Genomic DNA, 19,925 nt, shown 5'->3' on the forward strand with positions numbered 1-19,925 from the left:
TTTAGTAAACATTAGATTATGGGCCGGGCGCAGCGGCTCACACCTGTAATCCCAGCACTTCAGGAGGCCGAGATGGGCGGATCACCTGAAGTTAGGGGTTCAAGACCAGCCTGAACAACGTGAAGAAACCCCATCTCTACTAAAAATACAAAATTAGCCAGGTGTGGTGGCACATGCCTGTAATCCCAGCTACTTGGGAGGCTGAGGCAGAAGAATCGCTTGAACCCGGGAGGTTGCGGTGAGCTGAGATTGCACCATTGCACTCCAGCATGGGCAACAAGAGGGAAACTCTGTCTCAAAAAAAAAAAAAAAGGCGGGGCGCGGTGGCTCACGCCTGTAATCCCAGCACTTTGGGAGGCAGAGGCAGGCGGATCACGAGGTCAGGAGATCGACACCATCCTGGCTAACCCGTTGAAATCCCGTCTCTACTAAAAAGACAAAAAATTAGCCGGGCGTGGTGGTGGGCGCTTGTAGTCCCAGCTACTCGGGAGGCTGAGGCAGGAGAATGGCGTGAACCTGGGAGGCGGAGCTTGCAGTGAGCTGACATGGCGCCACTGCACTCTGGCCTGGGCGACAGAGCGATACTCTGTCTCAAAAAAAAAAAAAAGAAGAAATTAAATTTAGATTATGGCTATTTTAAAAAATTATCTTGTATTTTCACAACTAAAATGGATTACGTATTTTAAAAGTGAATGAAATAAAGTCCACTAACCCTGCTATTACCTGTGTTTAAGTCATGGTACTCTGGGAACTTTAGAATGCTTACCTATCAGGAATTTTGGAGATTATAGGAAGCTCAGAGATAATTTAGTTACATTCCAGTAATGTAGTCACCTTATCTCCCCCAATCTCAAACTGAGGCAGAGCCAGATCTAAATTTGTCTGTTTGTTTGTTTGTTTTTCACTAAATTTGCATCCATTGCTCCTTCTACTCTACTTTGCCTCAAAGGGCAGAGTTAAGAGACTGTGGAATATAGACAATACACCCATAGTTAAAAAAAATTGAAAAAGGAGTAAAAAACAGCAAAAAATATATAACAAATTATACAATTTGATATAAGCACAAGAGTAAAGGCTTCCAAAAGTGAACTAATCTGGTTAGTTTACTGGTGGCAATTATCTGTTATCTTTGATTTAAAAAAACCCTTTTATAACTTTTGGGTTATAAAAGTAATGCTCAGAGCATCACTAGTACACGTGTAAAGGACATTAAAAATGCGTAAACATGGAGTTACTGAGGAAAAAAATGGTCATTTGCAGTTTCCAAGCAGGGGTATAAAATAAGAGTCAATTTCCTCTGTTATTGTAACTTTATTAGAGCCATCTCTGTTCACCTGCTACTATTCTAGTTCAAAGACAGTTTCTTGAGCAAGCATGTCATGTGCCACAAAGTAACATTTTGGTCAATGATGGACCGCATATACTATAGTGGTCTCATAAGATTATAAAGAAGCTGAAAAATTCCTACTGCCTAGTGACATGACAGAAATCAAATTTCTTATGTGATCATGGTGATGCTGGTGTAAACAAATTTACCGTACTGCCAGTCATATAAAAGTATAGCACATACAATTATGTATAGTGATTAATACATGATAATGATAATAAACGACTATGTTACAGGTTTTGTATATTTACTATACCTTGTTTTTCTTTTTTTCTAATATACTACACTTTTAATTGTTATCTTAGAGTGTACTCCTACTTATTTATTTTTTAGAGGCAGAGTCTCACTCTGTTGTCCAGGCTGGAGTGCAGTGGTGTGAACAAGACTTATTGCAGCCTTGATCTCCTGGGCTCAAATGATCTTTCCTCAGCCTCCCAAGTAGCTGAGACTACAGGTGTGCGCCACCAGGCCAGGTTAATTTTTAAATTTTTGTTTGAGACAGGGTCTTACTAAGTTGCCCAGGCTGGTATTGAACTCCTGGGTTCGAGTGATCTTCCTGCCTCAGTCTCCAAAGTGCTGAGATTACAGTCATAAGCCACAGCACCAGCCCCTTCTACTTATAAAACAAAACAAAAACTAGTTAACTGTAAAACAGCCTCAAGCAGGGCCTTTCGCAGGTATCCAGAAGGAGGCATTGTTGCCCTAGGAGATGACATCTCCATGCACATCACTGCCTCTGAGGACCTTCCAGTGGGACAAGCTGTGGAGGTCGAAGACAGTGATGTGGATGATCTCAGCACTGTGTAGGCCTAGCCTAATGTATGTGTTTGTGTCTTAGTCAAGAAAAAAGTTTAAAAAATTCAAAAAATTTAAATAGAAAAAAGCTTAAAAGGTTCATGATGTAAAAAGGTTACGATAAGCTAAGGTTAATTTAGTATTAAGAAGAGTTTTTAAGATAAATTTAACGTAGCCAAAGCATACAGTGTTTATAGCCTATAGTAGTGTACAGTCATAATCCAGGCCTTCACAGTTACTCACCCAGAGTAACTCCTAGTCCTGCAAACTCCATTCATGGTAAGTGCCCTATATGAGTGTACCATTATTTTATACTTTATACTGTATTTTTACAGTACTTTTTCTATATTTAGATATGCAAATACCATGTGCTACAACTGCCCACAGTATTCAATACAGTAACATGCCATACACGTTTGTAGCCTAGGAGCAACAGGCTATATTATATAGCCTAGATGTGTAGTAGGCTAGACCATCTAAGTTTGCGTAAGTATACCGTGTAATGTTTGCATGATCATGAAATCGCCTAACAATGCATTTGTCAGAAAGTATCCCCATCGTTACACACGGCACGATTGTACTATTAGTCTAAAGTGTCATTTAAAAAATCACCAATCTAATTTAAAAAGACATGCAATAACAAATGTTGGTGAAGATGTGGAGATTTGCAGTCTTATACGCTGCTGCTAGTAATATAAAATGGTACAGCTGTGTTGGAAATCATTTTGGCAGTTCATCAAAAAGTTAAACATTCCAGCCTGGGCAACATCATGGGACCCTGTCTCTAAAAAAAATAAAATAATTAGCTGGGAATGATGGCACACACTTGTAGTCCCAGCTACTTGGTAGGCTGAGGTGGGAGGACCACTTGAGCCTGGGAGGTTGAGGCTGCGGCTGCAGAGAGCCATGATTGTACCACTGTACTCCCTTGGTGACAGAGTAAGAACCTGTCCTAAAAAAAAAAAAAAAAAGAAAGAAAGAAAAAAGAAAGAAAGAAAAAGTTGGCTGGCTCAGTGGCTCATGCCTGCAATCCCAGCACTTTGGGAGGTCAAGACAGGAGGATCACCTGAGTCCAGAAGTTTGAGACTAGCTTGGAAAATGTAGAGAGACGCTGTCTCTATAAAAAAAATTAAATTAGCTATGTGTGGTGGCACTTGCCTGTAGTCCTAGTTACGAGGGAGGATAACTTGAGTTCAGAAAGTCGAGGCCACGGTGAGCCATGATTGCGTCACTGCACTCCAGCCTGACTGACAGAGCAAGACTCTCTCTCTCACACACACACACACAAACAATAGTTACCATATGATGAAGCAATTCCACTAATAGGCATATACAAAAGAGAACTAAAAACATAAATCCAGGGCCGGGCACGATGGCTCACACCTGTAATCCCAGCACTTTGGGAGGCCAAGGCAGGCGGATCACAAGGTCAAGAGATCGAGACCATCCTGGCCAACATGGTGAAACCCCGTCTCTACTAAAAAAACAAAAATTAGCTGGGCATGGTGGAGCGCGCCTGTAGTCCCAGCTGCTCAGGAGGCTGAGGCAGAAGAATCACTTGAACCTGGAAGGCGGAGGTTGCAGTGAGCTGAGAACACACCACTGCACTCCAGCCTGGCGACAGAGCAAGACTCCGTCTCACCAAAAACAAAACAAAACAAAACAAAACATATATATATATATCCACAGAAAAACTCATATATGAATGTTCACAGAAACATTTTAATAGTCAAAAAGTGGAAACAACCCAAATATTCATCAACTGATGAAAGGATAAACAAAAGGTGGTCTATATCTATACAAAAGAGTATTATTTGGCAATAAAAAGGAATGAAGTACTAACACATACTGCAACATGGATGAACCTTAAAAATATTATGCTAAGTGAAAGAAGCCGATAATAAAAAATCCATATATTATATGTTTCATTTATACAAAATGTCCAGAATATACAAATCTATAGATACAGAAAGTGGATGCGTGGCTGCCAAAGGCTGGGGAAGGGTGGAATGGGAAGTAACTGCTAATGGGTATAAAGTTTCTTTTTGAGGTGAAGAAAATGTTCCAATTGACGGCGGTGATAGCTGCAAAACTTTGTGAATATACTGAAAAGCACTGAATTGTACACTTCAAAAGAGTGAACTTCATAGTAAGCAAATGATACTTCATCAAGCTATTATTAAAGCAATCATTTTTAAAATTTATTCATCTTTTTTGGAGGGTAAACTGGGGCAAATTAACATTTCTTTCTCAAAAATGCAGGTAAATAGGTATACTGGCTGTTTCTGACTCTCATCTGATTTGCTAATTCCATCCAAAGAACAGTCACCTATAAAAACTGTTACTGATGACAAAGGCTGAAAGATTAAAATGAATAAAAGACAGGCCCAGCCTTGTAGGAGCTAATGTTGCCATTTTTTGGTTTCTGAATACGCCAAGTATAAGCTGACATTTATGAAGAGCTTTATAAAAGACACCTGTAAATATTAATACCTAGAAGAACTAAGGACTCATGAAGACAAACAAAAGCAATTTAAACTTAAATAGTCAAAATTAAGTCTAGTTGTTTGGTAGTCTTAAAAGACTTACTGGACTCATATAAATGCCTTGATGTACATCTCCAAATTGGCCTTCTCCAATACATCGTCCAAGTTCTATTCTTTCTCTTTGAATCTCATAATCCCTGGCTGTAAAACATAATTCACACATCAATACTTAAGTAAAATATTCCAAATGTAGAAATAACACGATGTATTTCTTGATCATCCATAAGTAAAATTTCATCTGTGGCACATCAATCTATGAAAATGCTTTAAACACAGTGGAATTCTCTTAAACAATATTTTAACAGGAATTCATGTAATTAGTTATGGTATTAGAAGAACTACTGAAACAATGAGTTCTACTAAAGGTAGATATTTTTCATGTTGTTCCTAGGAGTTTTTAAATTTCTCATTTATTTTATATCTATTTGATAGTTTTCTAAATAATTGCCCCAACTATTAAATTATATGCTTAACTATTAAGAACTATTAGTTTAGGTATTAATATATGAAGGCTATAAAAGCACAGTTATTAAAGCAATTATTTTACAAATAACTACAGTTTGTAAATATGGAAGCAACATAAAATTATGTCATAAGTAAACTTTATGTTTTGAAAGTTTAAGAGTTTTCCACTTTATGATAATCTTATCTCTACATTACTCATGGAGCTAAAAGAGTTTAAAGAGGTAGTTTCTTAAAACTAATTTCAAAGTTAGATGACTCAGAATCAAGGTTGGATGTATCAACATTATAAATCATAAATATACTTTTGAGACCATGTGCCTCAAATTAATATACTGTTATTGTAATATACAAAATCGATTATTCAGTAGGTTTTTGAGGCACATGGAAAGAAAATGCCCATTAGGAATGTAATAGATTCAATTATAACCCATTTAGCTACTTGGTATTTTGATTTATTTCAGGTAAGAAACTCATCTCCATAGGTTATTGCATATATATTCCAGTAGTGTAATCACCAATGAAATACACCAGGAGCCAAATATTTTTACATGTTCTCCCTGGTTTATCAAATTATAAACACAGAACATTCAACCTAAAATTTAGACAGTTATTTTCCTCTTTAAAATCACTTTAGCTAGTAGTTCCATTGATTTAACAGTATGAGTGAACCAATGACAAATAGTTTAAAAATAAGTTAACCAAAAACTGAAACATCCCATATCACTCCATAGGTTGCAATTGCAAGCAAATGCAGTTAATTTAAAGGAATCCTGTTACCTTCATCTATTCCATAGCTTTCTGTATTGCAATTAAGAGAGAAAAAAATTGAAGACCTTGCTTAGAAATAACTAATAGCAATTAGGTTAACAACACAAACTTGAAGAGAATATTTCAATAATACTTGATTTTTAAAATATTTTAAGCACAAATATGAATTTTAAAGAACTAAATACAAGTAAAAACTAAATATCTTCAAGTTAACTCAATGTTAGTTAAACAATGCTTTTAAGTTCCTAACTCATCAAGTTCCTGTAACTTATTTTTGTCAGGTATGGATGAAAGCCATGTTGGACATTTACTGCTCAACTATAAATAATAAATATACAAATAAAAACTGGATTATCTGCAGGAATGTACAAGTGTCTATATGGCTAATTAAAAAAGTAAACAAGTGTTTTGGTGGGTTTTTTTTCTTTTTTTGTTTTTCTGAGACAGGGTCTCACTCTGTTGCCCAGGCCAAAGTGCAGTTGTGCAATCAGGGCTCACTGCAGCCTCGACCTCACAGGTTCAAACAATCCTCACACCTCAGCCTCCTGAGTAGCTGAAACAACAGGTGCATGCTACCACACCTGCCTAATTTATTTTGTTTTTGGTAGAGACAGGATCTTGTTATGTCACCTAGGTTGGTAACGTACTCTTAGACTCAAACAATTCTCCTGCCTCTGTCTCCCAAAGTGCTGAGATTACAGATGTGCGCCACCATGCCAAAAAGTTAAACCTAAGTTTAAACATTTTTCCAAACTGATACTGGCAATCAAAATGTACACACAAGTTTCAGCTCTGGCCTCTTTCGAATAACTCTCTAGTCAAGAAGCTCCTGAAAGGGGACATGGGCCCACAGGGCACAATGCACACTTGAAAGGCAACACTGGGTTGTTTCTCTTCATTCTGGTAATGCTTCCTCAATGTATACAGAAAATCCAAACAAGAATATTTACAAGAATATTTATACTATAGAATAAGGCACCTATAACATTTATTTTACAAATATATATAGCTCTACTGAAATCAGGACATTCAGATTTTGAGTTAATTTCTAAGACTTCTGAAGACTCTTTAAAAGGCAGGTTTAATTTTTTTTTTATACTCAAGTCAGTACTGTCTGGAACATTAAAAAAATAAGAAAATGAAATTAAGAAATAAATTTCTTTTTGCAAATGAAATTTCAAGAGTTTATCTAATTCAAGATCTGGAGACTATACAGTCCAACATGAGACCTGGGGCTTCAAGATTTTCCTCAATCAACAAGCTGCACATCACAGAGAGAAGTAGAATCTTGACATTTCCAGGCTGTATGAAGGTCCTTTAAGAGTTCTGTTTCTCTCCCCACACCTCCCATCCCTGAGGTGTACAAACTGACGATGGTTACGAGCTATTTGTATTGGTTAGTCAATGGCAACAAAGAATAAACAATTTAAAGGGGGAAAATGCAAATTTTTGAATATATGTGTGTGAAAGTATGGGTATACGTGTGTGTATGTATGTGTATTATACATATATGGATATATATATTGTGTGTGTATATACACACATTCATATATATACTTAACCAATAATACTAATTTTCTACAGACAGAAAATACCCTAATCAATAAAGGTTCTATTATGATAGAGTCAGAAAACAAGATTACAAAAATCCTGTAACTAAAAATTATTACAGATATTTGAGTTTTAGGCTTCTGACCTTAGAGTGGGCATATGTAAGTAATATAGAATGGTAAAGGTTGAAAAGAATATTTCTGTTCAGCATCCAAGGAAGTATTAAAAATGGCTCTAAAAAGACAGTAAGTATCAATAACTTTTAAATGCAAGGAGGCATCTGTCAAGTCTGAGCAAGAACAAAATCAGAAGTTTACTTACTTGAGGGCATGGTGTAAGTATCTTCTTCATCTATAATCTCAGCATAATCATCTGTTTCTGCAGGAAAAGAAACAGATATGTTGAAAGAGGTTAAACATCTGACCTCCTGGTATTTCATATAATTAAAATAGGCAAAGCGATCTGCTTAAATCCTCTACTATGCTGAAATATTCTTCAAACACTATTACTCAAATTTTGCTCACACATGAGTCATTTATGGAAATAAAAGTGACATCATTGTCCAATACGTTATAATACACAGACTTGTTTATCGGAGAGCAAACAGGGCTAACACAGAAAGCCCTTGTAAAAAACAGAACGACATGAAACAACTATGTATATGCTTCAAATTAACCAATCTACCAACCGCAAAGCTCTTCCTCAACTACACCAAATACATGTTTAAAACTACAGTTGTCTACTGGGCTTTCTCCAAATAAGACTGGTATCTATAAAACACAGTATCTGATTTTATTAACAATTAGACTTGACAGCATAATCTGAACGGAACCTTTAGAAAATAAATGGTACCCAATTTTTGAGATTAACTGTGCTAATTCATTCCATTTGCTCGGGGTTGAGAAATGCAACAGGAATTTGTTTCCTAACTTTTAAACTCAGATATTTTAGGCATTAATGCCAAAAGGGCAGATCTACAAAGAAAAAAAGGAGAATAAGCAGCATATTAAAATGAGGTTTTTTGAGATCACGTCAAGAAGTTCCAATGTATCTACCTACTCTTTTTGGGTAATACACCAACTTAAAAGTCCACCACTATATTAATGGGAAATTTAAAAATACCCATCTGAAGAAAACAGTCACTCATGTGGTAACAACTATACTGAAAAAATCACTTCAGCCTTGTCTTTTTTCTCTTTCTAGAAAAAGGAAAATCTTCAGCTGCTCCATGTGTAAGGATTTTAACTGCTGGGCCAATCTTGTGAGTCAGCAAAGCAGGGACAGGACTTTGTGATGCATCATTTCCAAGGAGCTCTATTTTGATATTTTGACCTAGCATCCTTGCTTAACACCAGTGAAACTAAAAGCTACAAGTTCTTTCTTCTGTGATGCCTTATTACTGCATTCAGATATTAAAGGTACAGAATTCAAAGCAAATAGAGAATATATATGGTTTACAGTCACTGGGATATCAATCATTCCACATCTATGGTAATGACTGAGATCAAATCTACAAGTGGAAGAATTCACTTCTTATTATGTAATCATCATTAAAAGTGATTACAGTAAAAAAAAAAGTTGGGGAAGCAGATTATAACACCAATAAATCAATTCTCTTTAAGACAGTTATTATTTGTAAACTATTCCTAAGTCCTATATGACAGGCAGATAATCTATATTATTCTTATACGTTTATAAGAATACTTACAAGATTAAAAAAGTTTTAATAGACTCCAAATCATACAATCTTTTATTTCTGTATTCTACCTCTTAATCTGTTTTCAGTGAATACTAAGAACAGTAAATTGGCATCTGTAGGCCTATAGCTCTGCTTCTGTGTAAGATGGCTTATCAAAACACCCTGTGAAAGAAAATTTGGGGACGGAAGGAAGCTGCTAACACACTTGCAACAAAAAAGACTAAGCAGGGGAGGAATCTACTCTAACAGCTAAGACAACAGAAGCCACACAAATGGCCATTTGCAATCATTTCTCTTTTGATTCCATAGTTTAACACGCTCAACTTTGTGATGCTCTCCTCAGAAAATGAATGCAACTAAAGCTGTCTTTCCACACAACAGCCCTAGCACCCTCACTGCTTCCTTTCATATAAAGCACGTGCCTTTAGAAGTAAAGCACATGAGTTGGCCCTGCTGCAGCAGGATTTTGGGAGAGCCACTCAAACTCTGCACCTCTGCTTCCCTTCCCCAGCTGCCCTGTTATCCAAACTGCTGAAAAGTCTCTACAACCCTGCACGTAGCTCATGGTGTTACTAAGCAGATGTTTTGTACTTGTCACCACAGCTTCATATGGCTGCAAAGTTCATTAAAAGCCTGTTCAGAAGCCCAAGTCTATCAGGTGACAGGTGTCTACTGCCTTAATGAAGAAGGGCATAAAGCTGCTGCTAACACCAGTGGCAGTGATCTCCAACTGAGGGCTTTACCATGCACCAAAGCTTATGCTGGCCTAGAGCCAATTCTGGTTTTAGCCACCTATTCAGAGACCTCTCCTCAAACTAATTTGCCCCCATCCCACTGTTCTTAATCATGTTCCCTGACTCATTTTCCTCATTACCTTTAACAACCTGATATAATTTTGTTTCCTGTGAACTGTATGCCCACCTCTCTAGAATGGAACAGCCACCAGAGTGGAACCTTCATGTATCTTGCTCAACACTGTGTCCTCAGCAGCTAAAACAGTGTCTAGCACAGAGAAGGTCCCTCAAGAAACACATGCTAAACCAAAAGAACGAATGCACTGCAGCAATCAGTAAAGGAATGCTATACCCCTAAGAAACTGAGGCAAAGGATTTAATCTGTGTGAGGCAGCACAGAAGTGAATGGTAGAGCTGCAATACATGTGACAAAATACACAAGCCCATTTGGGGAAAACTGCTTGAGCTTTGCAAAGTCACTTCACCTGGCAATGCTTCAGCTGTGCCCTCGTGGGTAAAATAACATCATCCGCCTTGTAGCATTGTTATGAGGATTACAGGAGACACGACAGAAAGTTGAGATGTGCCCTACACATAACAGATCATCAAGCAACAGTAGCTCCTCTGATTGTTTTGCCTCTTCTGAGGGCTCTCTGAAAGGGACCTGGCAGTTGAGGATTTAGGATTCCTGTGTGCTGATACTCTCAGCCAATCTTTTTGGTTTGACAGCAGTCCTTCAAGGACTGTCTCATTTTATAAAATCCTCAGTAGAGATACCAACCTCTAAAATAATTGTGAAGGAGTAAAATAAATAGGCTAATATATATCAGGCTAGCACACATTGTGGAAAATATCATGTTGCATACATTTCAATTAATTCATACAATCACAAGAGAAAACCTGTAAATTTCTTTCTTTCTTTTTTTCAGCTGTATGAATTGTACATAAAATCTCTGGGGATGTATCAAAGCTGTCTGGGAATTACTTATATTTGGGTTGCAGGTGTGTGTACTATGATGCAATGTGAATAGAGAATTCATGGAGTAAAATCAACAATGTTGCAGGTACATGATCTGCAAAAGTTTATAACCCTCTACATATGAGTTTCATATGTATGGTAATATCTGGTGTATATTTCTAAGAATTCCTTTTTTTTTGAAGACAGGTTCTTGCTCTGTCGCCTAGGGTGGAGTACAGTGGTGCAATCTTGACTCACTGCAGCCTTCACCTCCTGGGCTCAAGTGATCCTCCCAACTCAGCCTCCCAAATAGCTGGGACTACAGGCACGCACCGCCATGCCTGCTAATTTCTTGTACCTTTTGTAGAGATGGGGTTTTGCCATGTTGCCCACGCTGGTCTCAAACTCCTGGGCTCAAGTGTAATCCCAGAATGCTGAGAATACAGGCAGGAGCCACTGCACCCAGCCTTCCCAAGAATTCTTGACATTGATTTGGCTGCATTTTGCTTTTCTTTCCTGGTTTTTAGGATTGTAAGATAGTATTACACTGATATGATAGGTATTTTTACATATTCAAGGGCCCTAAAAAATTGGAGTACAGTCTGAAACTTCCTGGGCCCTCCACATGTTAGTGTAACATAGTTTAAGGAAAACAGAAAAATTACCCCCCAAGGGTTAATTCAAAAGATAAGGAAAATACAAAGAAAAAAGGAAACAAGTTCAAAGGCCTGGGCACAAATGAAGCTAGGTCTGCATTCTATATTTAATAATGACATTGACTACTAATCATATTATTGGGAGCTTACCATATACTAGATGCTGTTGTAAATAATTACATATATTGTCATTTAATCCTCAGCAAAATTATTTGAAGTTGTACTATGATCACCATCCCTATTTCACAGGCAAGAAACTGTAGCATACAAAAACAGGTGGGCCATATTTGGTCCATGGGCCTTACTGACCAAGACCAAGTGACTACCCTTAAGGCTCAGCTTATTCACCTGTAAAATGGGTTAAGTACACTTGCCCTGGCTAATTCATAGTACTGAGAAATTCATAGGTGGGAAAATACATACAAGTGTTTGCAGACATTTATCTAAATTTTGATGCTTACAGAGTAATCCTCACAACAACCACTTGAGACCTTTCCCAGATGAAGACCCAAGAGATGAAGCAATTTGCTTGTAATCCCTCAGCTAGTCAGCTGCAGTGGAAAAAGGGCAAGGCTGGAGCCTAAGACCTGACCACTTGCCTCTAGCAGCCTTAGAGTCTCTCTTAATCCTCTGATTATCACTTTCCTCACCTGCAAAACAGTGAGGACAATACCCAGTGATATTCTGAATGACTGCTGTGAGAATTAGGAATCAAGTCAGTAAAGTGTCACATGCAGAAAGCTCTAGATGAATTGCAGCTGCTAATTGATTATTATCACAGAATTAATCTAAAAATGAAGCTCAAATCTCTGACCTCAAATCCTGTGAAAAACACGCACTTTTAAGACCTTTTACTGAAATTGCTTAGCTCGTTATACTCAAGTTATCAATATCTCTATCCTATTACAAAAATGAACATAGGTGAAATCTTCAGTAAAAGCATTCTTTCATTTAATCAGGAAGAAAAAAAATACAATTCCTTCTTAATTTTAGTTTATAAAATCTTACTGCTTTAGTATAAAGGAGGATAAACTTTCATGCAAGCAGTATATGAAGTGGATGGGAAATATAAGACATAGAATGTGATTTAAAATTTTTAAATTTCTAACTTAAGTGCTATCAACTATTTGAAAAACCAATTATCATTATTGCTGATATTTCCCTAATTCCGTTAGTTTCTGTGAGTCTTTAAAATCATTTTTCATTCTTTCCTTTCTACTATCTCATTCCCAAACTAAGAATTATCACACAGATACCATACTTGGGAAACAGAGTGTATGGACCGCTACCATTTACAGCTTTCAAGTGTTACTAATTTTGCTTTTGACATTTTTTAAGAACTCTCAAAGTTTTAATAATGAAATCTAGGAAAATTACTAGGAATACATACAACTCAAACTTACCACTAAAATGTGATTAAGAAATTGATAGTTATCCTTTCCATGCCAAAGCCCTAAGCAATTTTTAAAATATTTTGCATACCATTTTGTACTTGGTTCTGTTGGATCAAAAGCACATTTTGCCTTTCATTAAATACTAAACTATATTTATTTTCATAAATAATTATCTCATAGCAGTAACACAAATGTGAAAATAAATATTACCGTCCCCACTAATTTCATCTGCAGATCCGGGTGGCATGCAAAGAAAGGGAAGTAGGGAACAGAGGGAGGGAGACATAGGAAGGAGAAGAGGGAAGAGAGGGGAAAACACTATTAAAATGACAAGTAAACCAAAGTGTAAGAAAAATAAAAAAAAATCACCCCCCAGGGTTTAATTCAAAAGATAAAGAAAGACTGTAGTGGTAGTATGTTTACTTGAATTTGAGGGCATAATGCCAAGTTTAAAGCTGTCAATGTACTACATGAAGTTACACAGCTAAAGTATTACAGAGTGTAAACTGGATTCTGCCACACTAAGCAAAGTTAATTTGACTGCCTCTTACAATTAAATTTTAAAAATGGTTTCTACCTTCCTCAAAGGGAACTTGTGTCCCCTCAGATAAAAATGCAAACAAACTAGTTATTAATCTGTATGTTTAGTTACAAGAAGAGAATAAGCCCTCAGCAAGCCCATTCCAATAAGCCAGTGGGATTTAAATATTATAAGGTAGACATAGGCCAGGCCCACTACTATAAACTGTGGGGAGTGCAGTACTTGAAGCTCTGCTGACAACGAAGGTTCCCATTTAAGTTTGCACAGAATAAATTTTGTTTTGAATAGTCTGGAGAAATTACTGTTTCAATTATTATAAATAATCTTTGCTTTCCTAGAAAATGCTCCAAATGGCATAGCTGCCTCTACTATGCAGCAGCCCTAAATATCTGTCCCCAAAGCATGAAAAGCAGACAACTAGGGAGTCACTTTGGCCATTCTCCTTCATTCAGTTGCATGCTATATTAGGAAATCCATGATGCAAGAAGTGTGATCCTGCTGACCTCTGTGGGAAAACACTCAAACAACACAAATGAAACTGAGAAGCGACTTCTTGCCCTGTCATGCATTTAAAAACCAGCAAACAGGCAAACAAAAAATCTTGTATTCAAGAGAGTAACCCAAAAACGGTGACATAAAACCTTGCCCCCACCCCAATCCCCTTATTGCTTCTGAACAATGAACAGCACATACACTAATATTCAATAAAGCTATGATCTGTTCAGGATAATCTATAAGCATCAGGTTAGAGTTAGTTTCTCTGGAGTGCTCTGGTTAATAGGAGAGCCTGTGCAAATATGAGTGCAGTACCCGTAGAAGGAGGATCATGGGAACAGAAGACCAAAGGGAGAAAGCGCCTAGCTTTCTTAACTTTATGTTGGCAGTGACTGACTCCTTTATAAAGAGGCAAGAGGGGAAAGAGAAAAATAGAAACAAATTATTTCAATACAAAGACAACTTTTGTTACATTTAAAGGCTTATCTATAAAAACAGATACAAAATTGCAATGCTTTTATTTTGACTATTGGCATGCCTTATTTCTTACTATGATTGACTTGAGTTTTAAAAAACATACTAATATTTTAAAATTTAATTTCCTGTAGATTAGCACTTGATACAGAAACAAGACGTAAGAATCTCCCAGCTCTGTAGAGCCAGCCAGTTGAATATTCAGATATTTTTCCAAATGACAACAGTTACAGGAAAAAACAAAGACCAATAAATAATTCAAGACTCTTGTGAACATTTAACATTCAACCATAGCAGAAAAATAGCAGATCTTCATTTGTGAAAGAGTTTTACGAACAACTTTCCCCAAATCATTAGCAAAGACACACTCACAGCTCTTGAGTTATATACTTTACATAAATTACCTTAACATAAAAACTGGCGATGAGGATCTTTGAAAACACAGGTTGCAAAACCTCTACTAGCATTACGGATTCATTTGCTCACTCATTCATGTACTCAAAGCTCATTTTAGAGTCAAAAAGCTGGATCGATAAAACACATCTCAGCTCTCCAGAAGCATATAGCAAAATGAGAAAATAAGCAGCAACTGCCGTATGGTAATGGCAATAGTGGACAAGTGTGAAAGTGAAGTCAAAGCCAGGGATGCAGGGATGTAGCCCTTTAAGATGCAGCAGTCATTAACAAATGACAGACACAGGTAACATCAACATTTAACTGCATACTCACGGGGTATCATAAAGAAAGATCAGAAGTATGGACCCAAGAACAAGGGTCAGGACTGTTTGCCCATCAAGATGGTAACAATCTTATTGACATTGTCAATATATTAGCAACAGAAATGAGAACAGAAATGTACACTTCAGTAATATTTTTCAAACGGTATGCTTTGATCCTATTAACATTTTTTTTTTTTTTTTTGAGACGAAGTCTCGCTCTTCTCCCCCAAGCTGGAGTGCAATGGCACGATCTTGGCTCACTGCAACCTCTGCCTCCGGGTTCAAGCGATTCTCCTGCTTCAGCCTCCCGAGTAGCTGGGATTACAGGCGCCTGCTACCAAGCCCAGCTAATTTTTGTATTTTTGTTTTTTAGTAGAGTCAGGGTTTCCCCATGTTGGCTAGGTTGGTCTCAAATTCCTGACCTCAGGTGATCTGCCCACACTGGCTTCCCAAAGTGTTGTGATTACAGGCATGAGCCACCGCGCCCGGCCGATCCCAGTAACATTTACTGACAATTTCATCTTATTGCTTGACTTAAAAGCTACCTTTACACACACTAAATTTCTGGACTTTGTATATGATGGCCCTAGAGGAAAGCATAAACTGGTCTCTCAGTTAAGAAGATGGGCCTGCCAGCCTGTGTAACATAGCAAGACCCTGTCTCTACAAAAAAATTCAAAAATTAGCCAGGTGTGGAGTCACGTACCCGTGGCCCCAGCTATTGAGGCTGAGTTGGGAGGACTGCTGGAGTCAGGAGGTAGAGCCTGGACCACAGAAGCAGAGCCTCTGAACTCCAGCCTGGCGACAGAGGGAGACCCTGTCTCGCCAAGATGGGCCTGACAACTGGATGCACTGTGTGATGCGGGATGAATTCTGGACTGGAGGCTGGGGAAGGGAAAGATCAGGAAGCAACAGCGATACGGAACATTATTGGGATGAAATAATTTAGACTGCGGATAAGAGCATTTCTTCAGTATTAAATTTCCTGATTTTGATAATTATACTCTGATCATATAAGATGATATCTTTGGTCTTAAACACACACTGAAATGTTTATAAGCAGCACCATGTCTGTAACTTGTTTTCACATGGTTCAAGGAAAAAAACTAACAACAACAACAACAAAAAAACCTATAGAGTGATAAAGTGAGCCAAAATATAAACATAGTGAAATGGAGGAAAGAACATATGAGACATCACGTTACTATTCTTACAACTATTCTCCAAGCGTAAAGTTACAGAAAAATAAAAGATATATGGAACACTAGCTCTGGGGCCAGACAGTTTGGATTCAAATACTGGCTCAATTATTCATTCTGACCTTGGATACACTGCTCGACTTCTGTTGCTTAGTTTTCTTATTGTAAAATGGGGTTATAACAGAAGCTACCTCCATTAAGGAGGTTGGGAAAGGATTCCATGGGGTTCTCTGGGCACCTAGAACAGAGTGACCACTCCACAAGTGCTAGCTCTTCTTACTTTTCTACTGTTCATTTCTAAACTGGACTGAATATTCTTTATACTAACTTAAAAAGTGAATTTTTTAAAAAAGTACAACTCTTTTTGAGTAATACCAAGAATATTATCACACATCATAAAAACAAAAACAAAAAGGATTAGGACTTTTATTGTATTCAAGATAATCATTTTAATTATTGAACACCTGCCATAAACTAGGCATACCATGTAGGTGCTGGAGTTAGAACAGTGAACAAAATAGAAACCCAAACTTTCAAATTATTGAGCTTACATTCTAGTAAGGGAGAAGGAAGATAAAATAAGTAAATTTTATGGCATGTCAACATGTAAGTGCTAGGGAAAAACCAGCAGCAGAAGGAATATTTTCAAGTGGGGCTACCATTTTAAATATGGTGATTATGGAGGGAGTCATCTGCAAAGACTTCCAGGAGGAGAGGGAAAGGGCCATGCACACATCAGGGGAGGCCAGGGCAGCACACACACAGGCCTTGGCTCTGCAGAGGTCAGTGTGAACACGTGCTGAGGAGCAGCAGGGAGGTCAGGTGAGGTGGATGAAGAGTTGGGAGTGGGAAGGGGGAGGTGGCACTGAGATGCACTCAGTGAGGTCCCAGAGTGTCTAAGACCTCTTAGCTCCTGGTAAGGGCACTGGCTTTTATTCTAAATGATGTCGAGAGTCATTCAGAATATTGTTTCCTTTTAAAGGAAAAGAGAGAGTTCCTACATTGTTTCACAAATTCTAGGAATGTGAAGATAATGGGTAAGGCCACTAGTCAAGAAAAAAATGCCTTTCAACAATTGCTCTGGGCCCGGGTGCAGGATAGGGGTGAGGAGGGCATGACTGAAGCCCCATACTCCTGCCTCTCTGGGACTGATAAATTTTGCAGACCTCACATACCTCAGGCTGCTCTGAGCAACTTTTCCTTTCTCACCAGTCCAACTTTCTATGTGATTACGCTGGTTCAGATTTACCTCAGTCTCAACTAGCTTACTGCAATCCTACCTATTCCCTTTTAGAAGGCTCCCAGGAAGCCTTTGAAAAATGACAGACGATGTCACTCTTCTCATTCTCTGCTCTCTTTTGTACTGAGTTACTTGTTCTCTTTGGCTTTTGCGGTACAGGGATTACTCCATACTGTGAGGGAGAACTTGAACTTTGTATGTGTGGCAATGTGTGATCAATTGGCAAGTCACCAGCAAAAGCTGCAGTTTTGGAGTGGCTGACAGTGGTCACAGTGAATGGTTATAACTGCAGAGGGCTACTTATTTCTCTACACATTTAGATAAGAAAAGCAGTTTGAACACTTGGAGGCTAAGGAAACACTCACCACCAAGGGGTAAGACTCCTATGCAAGGTGGCAGAATGGGCTGATTGGTGTTGGGTCACCCATCAGCATCACAGGAGTGTCTCTGCAACATGGAACACAGTGGAACACTGTGTAGCGTGGTCCTATTATCAGAGGCATCCGACCCAGAACAACTCCATCTTGAATAGGGGCTCGGTAAAATAAGACTGAGACCTACTGGGCTGCGTTCCCAAGAGGTCAGGAATTCTAAGTCACAGGATGAGACAGGAGGTTGATAGAAGATACAAGTCATAATAAAGACCTTGCTGATAAAACAGCTTGTGGTAAAGATGCTGGCCCAAACCCACCAAAACCAAGATGGTGACAAAAGTGACCTCCAGTCATCTTCACTGCTTACTATATGCTAATTATAATGCATTAGCATGCTAAAAGACACTCCCACCAATGCCAGGACAGTTTACAAATGCCATGGCAAGGTCAGGAAGTTACTCTGTATGGTCTAAAAAGGGGAGGAACCCTCAGTTCTGGGAATTGCCCACCTCTTTCCCAGAAAATTCATTAATAATCCACCCCTTGTTTAGAATATAATCAAGAAATAACTATAAGTATCCTTAGTCCAGCAGCCCACACTGCTGCTCTGCCTATGGAGTAGCCATTCTTTTATTCCTTTGCTTTCTCAATAAACTTGCTTTCATTTTACCCTATGGATTTGCCTCAACTTCTTTCTTCAGCCAGATCCAAGGACCCTCTCTTGGGGTCTGGATCAGAACTCCTTTCAGGTAACACCATGGTATTTCCCTCTTTCGGGGGAACCAGGATTCAATGTAAAAGTGGGAACCAGGCATGGTGGCTCATGCCTGTAATCCCAGCACTTGGGGAGGCAGAGGTGGGCGGATCACCTGAGCTCTGGAGTTGGGAGACCAGCCTGGGAAACATGGCAAAATACTGTCTTTACAAAAAATACAAAAGCTAGTCAGGCATGGTGGTGTGTGCTTGTAGTCATAGCTACTTGGGAGGGTGAGGTGTGAGAACTGTTTGAGCCCGGGAGATGGAGGTTGCAGTGAGCCAAGATCACGCCACTGCACTCCAGTCTGGACAACGGAGTGAGACCCTGCCTTAAAAAAAAACAAAAACAAAAAGTGGGGTCCTTGATTTTTTTTAAGACGGGGTTTTGCTATGTTGCCCATGCTGGTCTCTAACTCCTGGGCTCAAGAAATCTGCCTGCCTCGGCCTCCCGAAGTGCTGGGACTATAGGTGTGAGCCACCATACCAGGCCCTTGATTTTTATGCTGGGCCTTCCAGCTATGCCTGCTTTTCAAATATTTAAATACTAGGCCCTGAAAACTGCAAATGCTTTATTTGCCCAGTTCATTAAAGGGCTCCAACTTGAAGTCAGTAATCTAATTAAAAAACAAGCTAAGTTGAAAAGGACACCTATCAAAATAAATCAGTCTCCAAAATACAACTTTCTGACATTTAGCTGCCTATTTTGAAATCCTCTGTCAGAGAAATTTACACCTATAAAGGAAATTACCATTTTTAAGGGTATCTTCCCCCCTGCACCTAAACCACTAAAATATTATCTTCACATTCCTGGAATCTGTGATATAAAGAACAATGGACAATCAATAGTTTATTATTATTATTATTCTCATTGAGAGAGTCTTGCTGTGTCCATCCAGGCTGGAGCGCAGTGGCGTGATCTTGGCTTACTATAACCTCCGCCTCCCAGGTTCAAGTGATTCTCGTGCCTAAGCCTCCCCAGTGGCTGGGATTACAGGCATCCGCCACCACACCTGGTTAATTTTTGCATTTTTAATAGAGACAGGTTTCACCATGTTGGCCAGGCTGGTCCGGAATTTCTGACCTCAGGTGATCCGCCCACCTCGGCCTCTCAAAGAGCTGGCATTAAAGGTGTGAGCCACCATACCTGGCCAATAGTTACATTATTTTAATGCAA

The 19,925-nt window shown here is 38.5% G+C and overlaps 1 protein-coding gene across 47 annotated transcripts in view; it reads right to left on the reverse strand.

Annotated features, from left to right (window-relative positions):
* PTK2 (protein tyrosine kinase 2) overlaps nt 1–19,925 on the reverse strand; it is a 343,777-nt gene that overhangs the window by 99,942 nt on the left and 223,910 nt on the right. For 20 of the 47 annotated variants that reach the window (XM_063816590.1, XM_063816588.1, XM_063816583.1 and 17 more), the window contains 2 exons: nt 7,834–7,890; nt 4,772–4,869 (listed from right to left, as the gene is read on the reverse strand). In XM_063816590.1, coding sequence (XP_063672660.1) covers nt 4,772–4,869; nt 7,834–7,890 — 155 coding nt within the window. Of the gene's footprint in view, nt 1–4,771; nt 4,870–5,970; nt 5,992–7,833; nt 7,891–13,163; nt 13,182–14,304; nt 14,389–19,925 lie in introns of all 47 variants that reach the window. The other 27 variants (XM_054657528.2, XM_054657502.2, XM_054657496.2 and 24 more) reach the window with 5 other exon arrangements.

The sequence above is a fragment of the Pan troglodytes genome, chromosome 7 (assembly GCF_028858775.2).
Source record: "Pan troglodytes isolate AG18354 chromosome 7, NHGRI_mPanTro3-v2.0_pri, whole genome shotgun sequence".
Lineage (NCBI taxonomy): Eukaryota > Metazoa > Chordata > Mammalia > Primates > Hominidae > Pan > Pan troglodytes.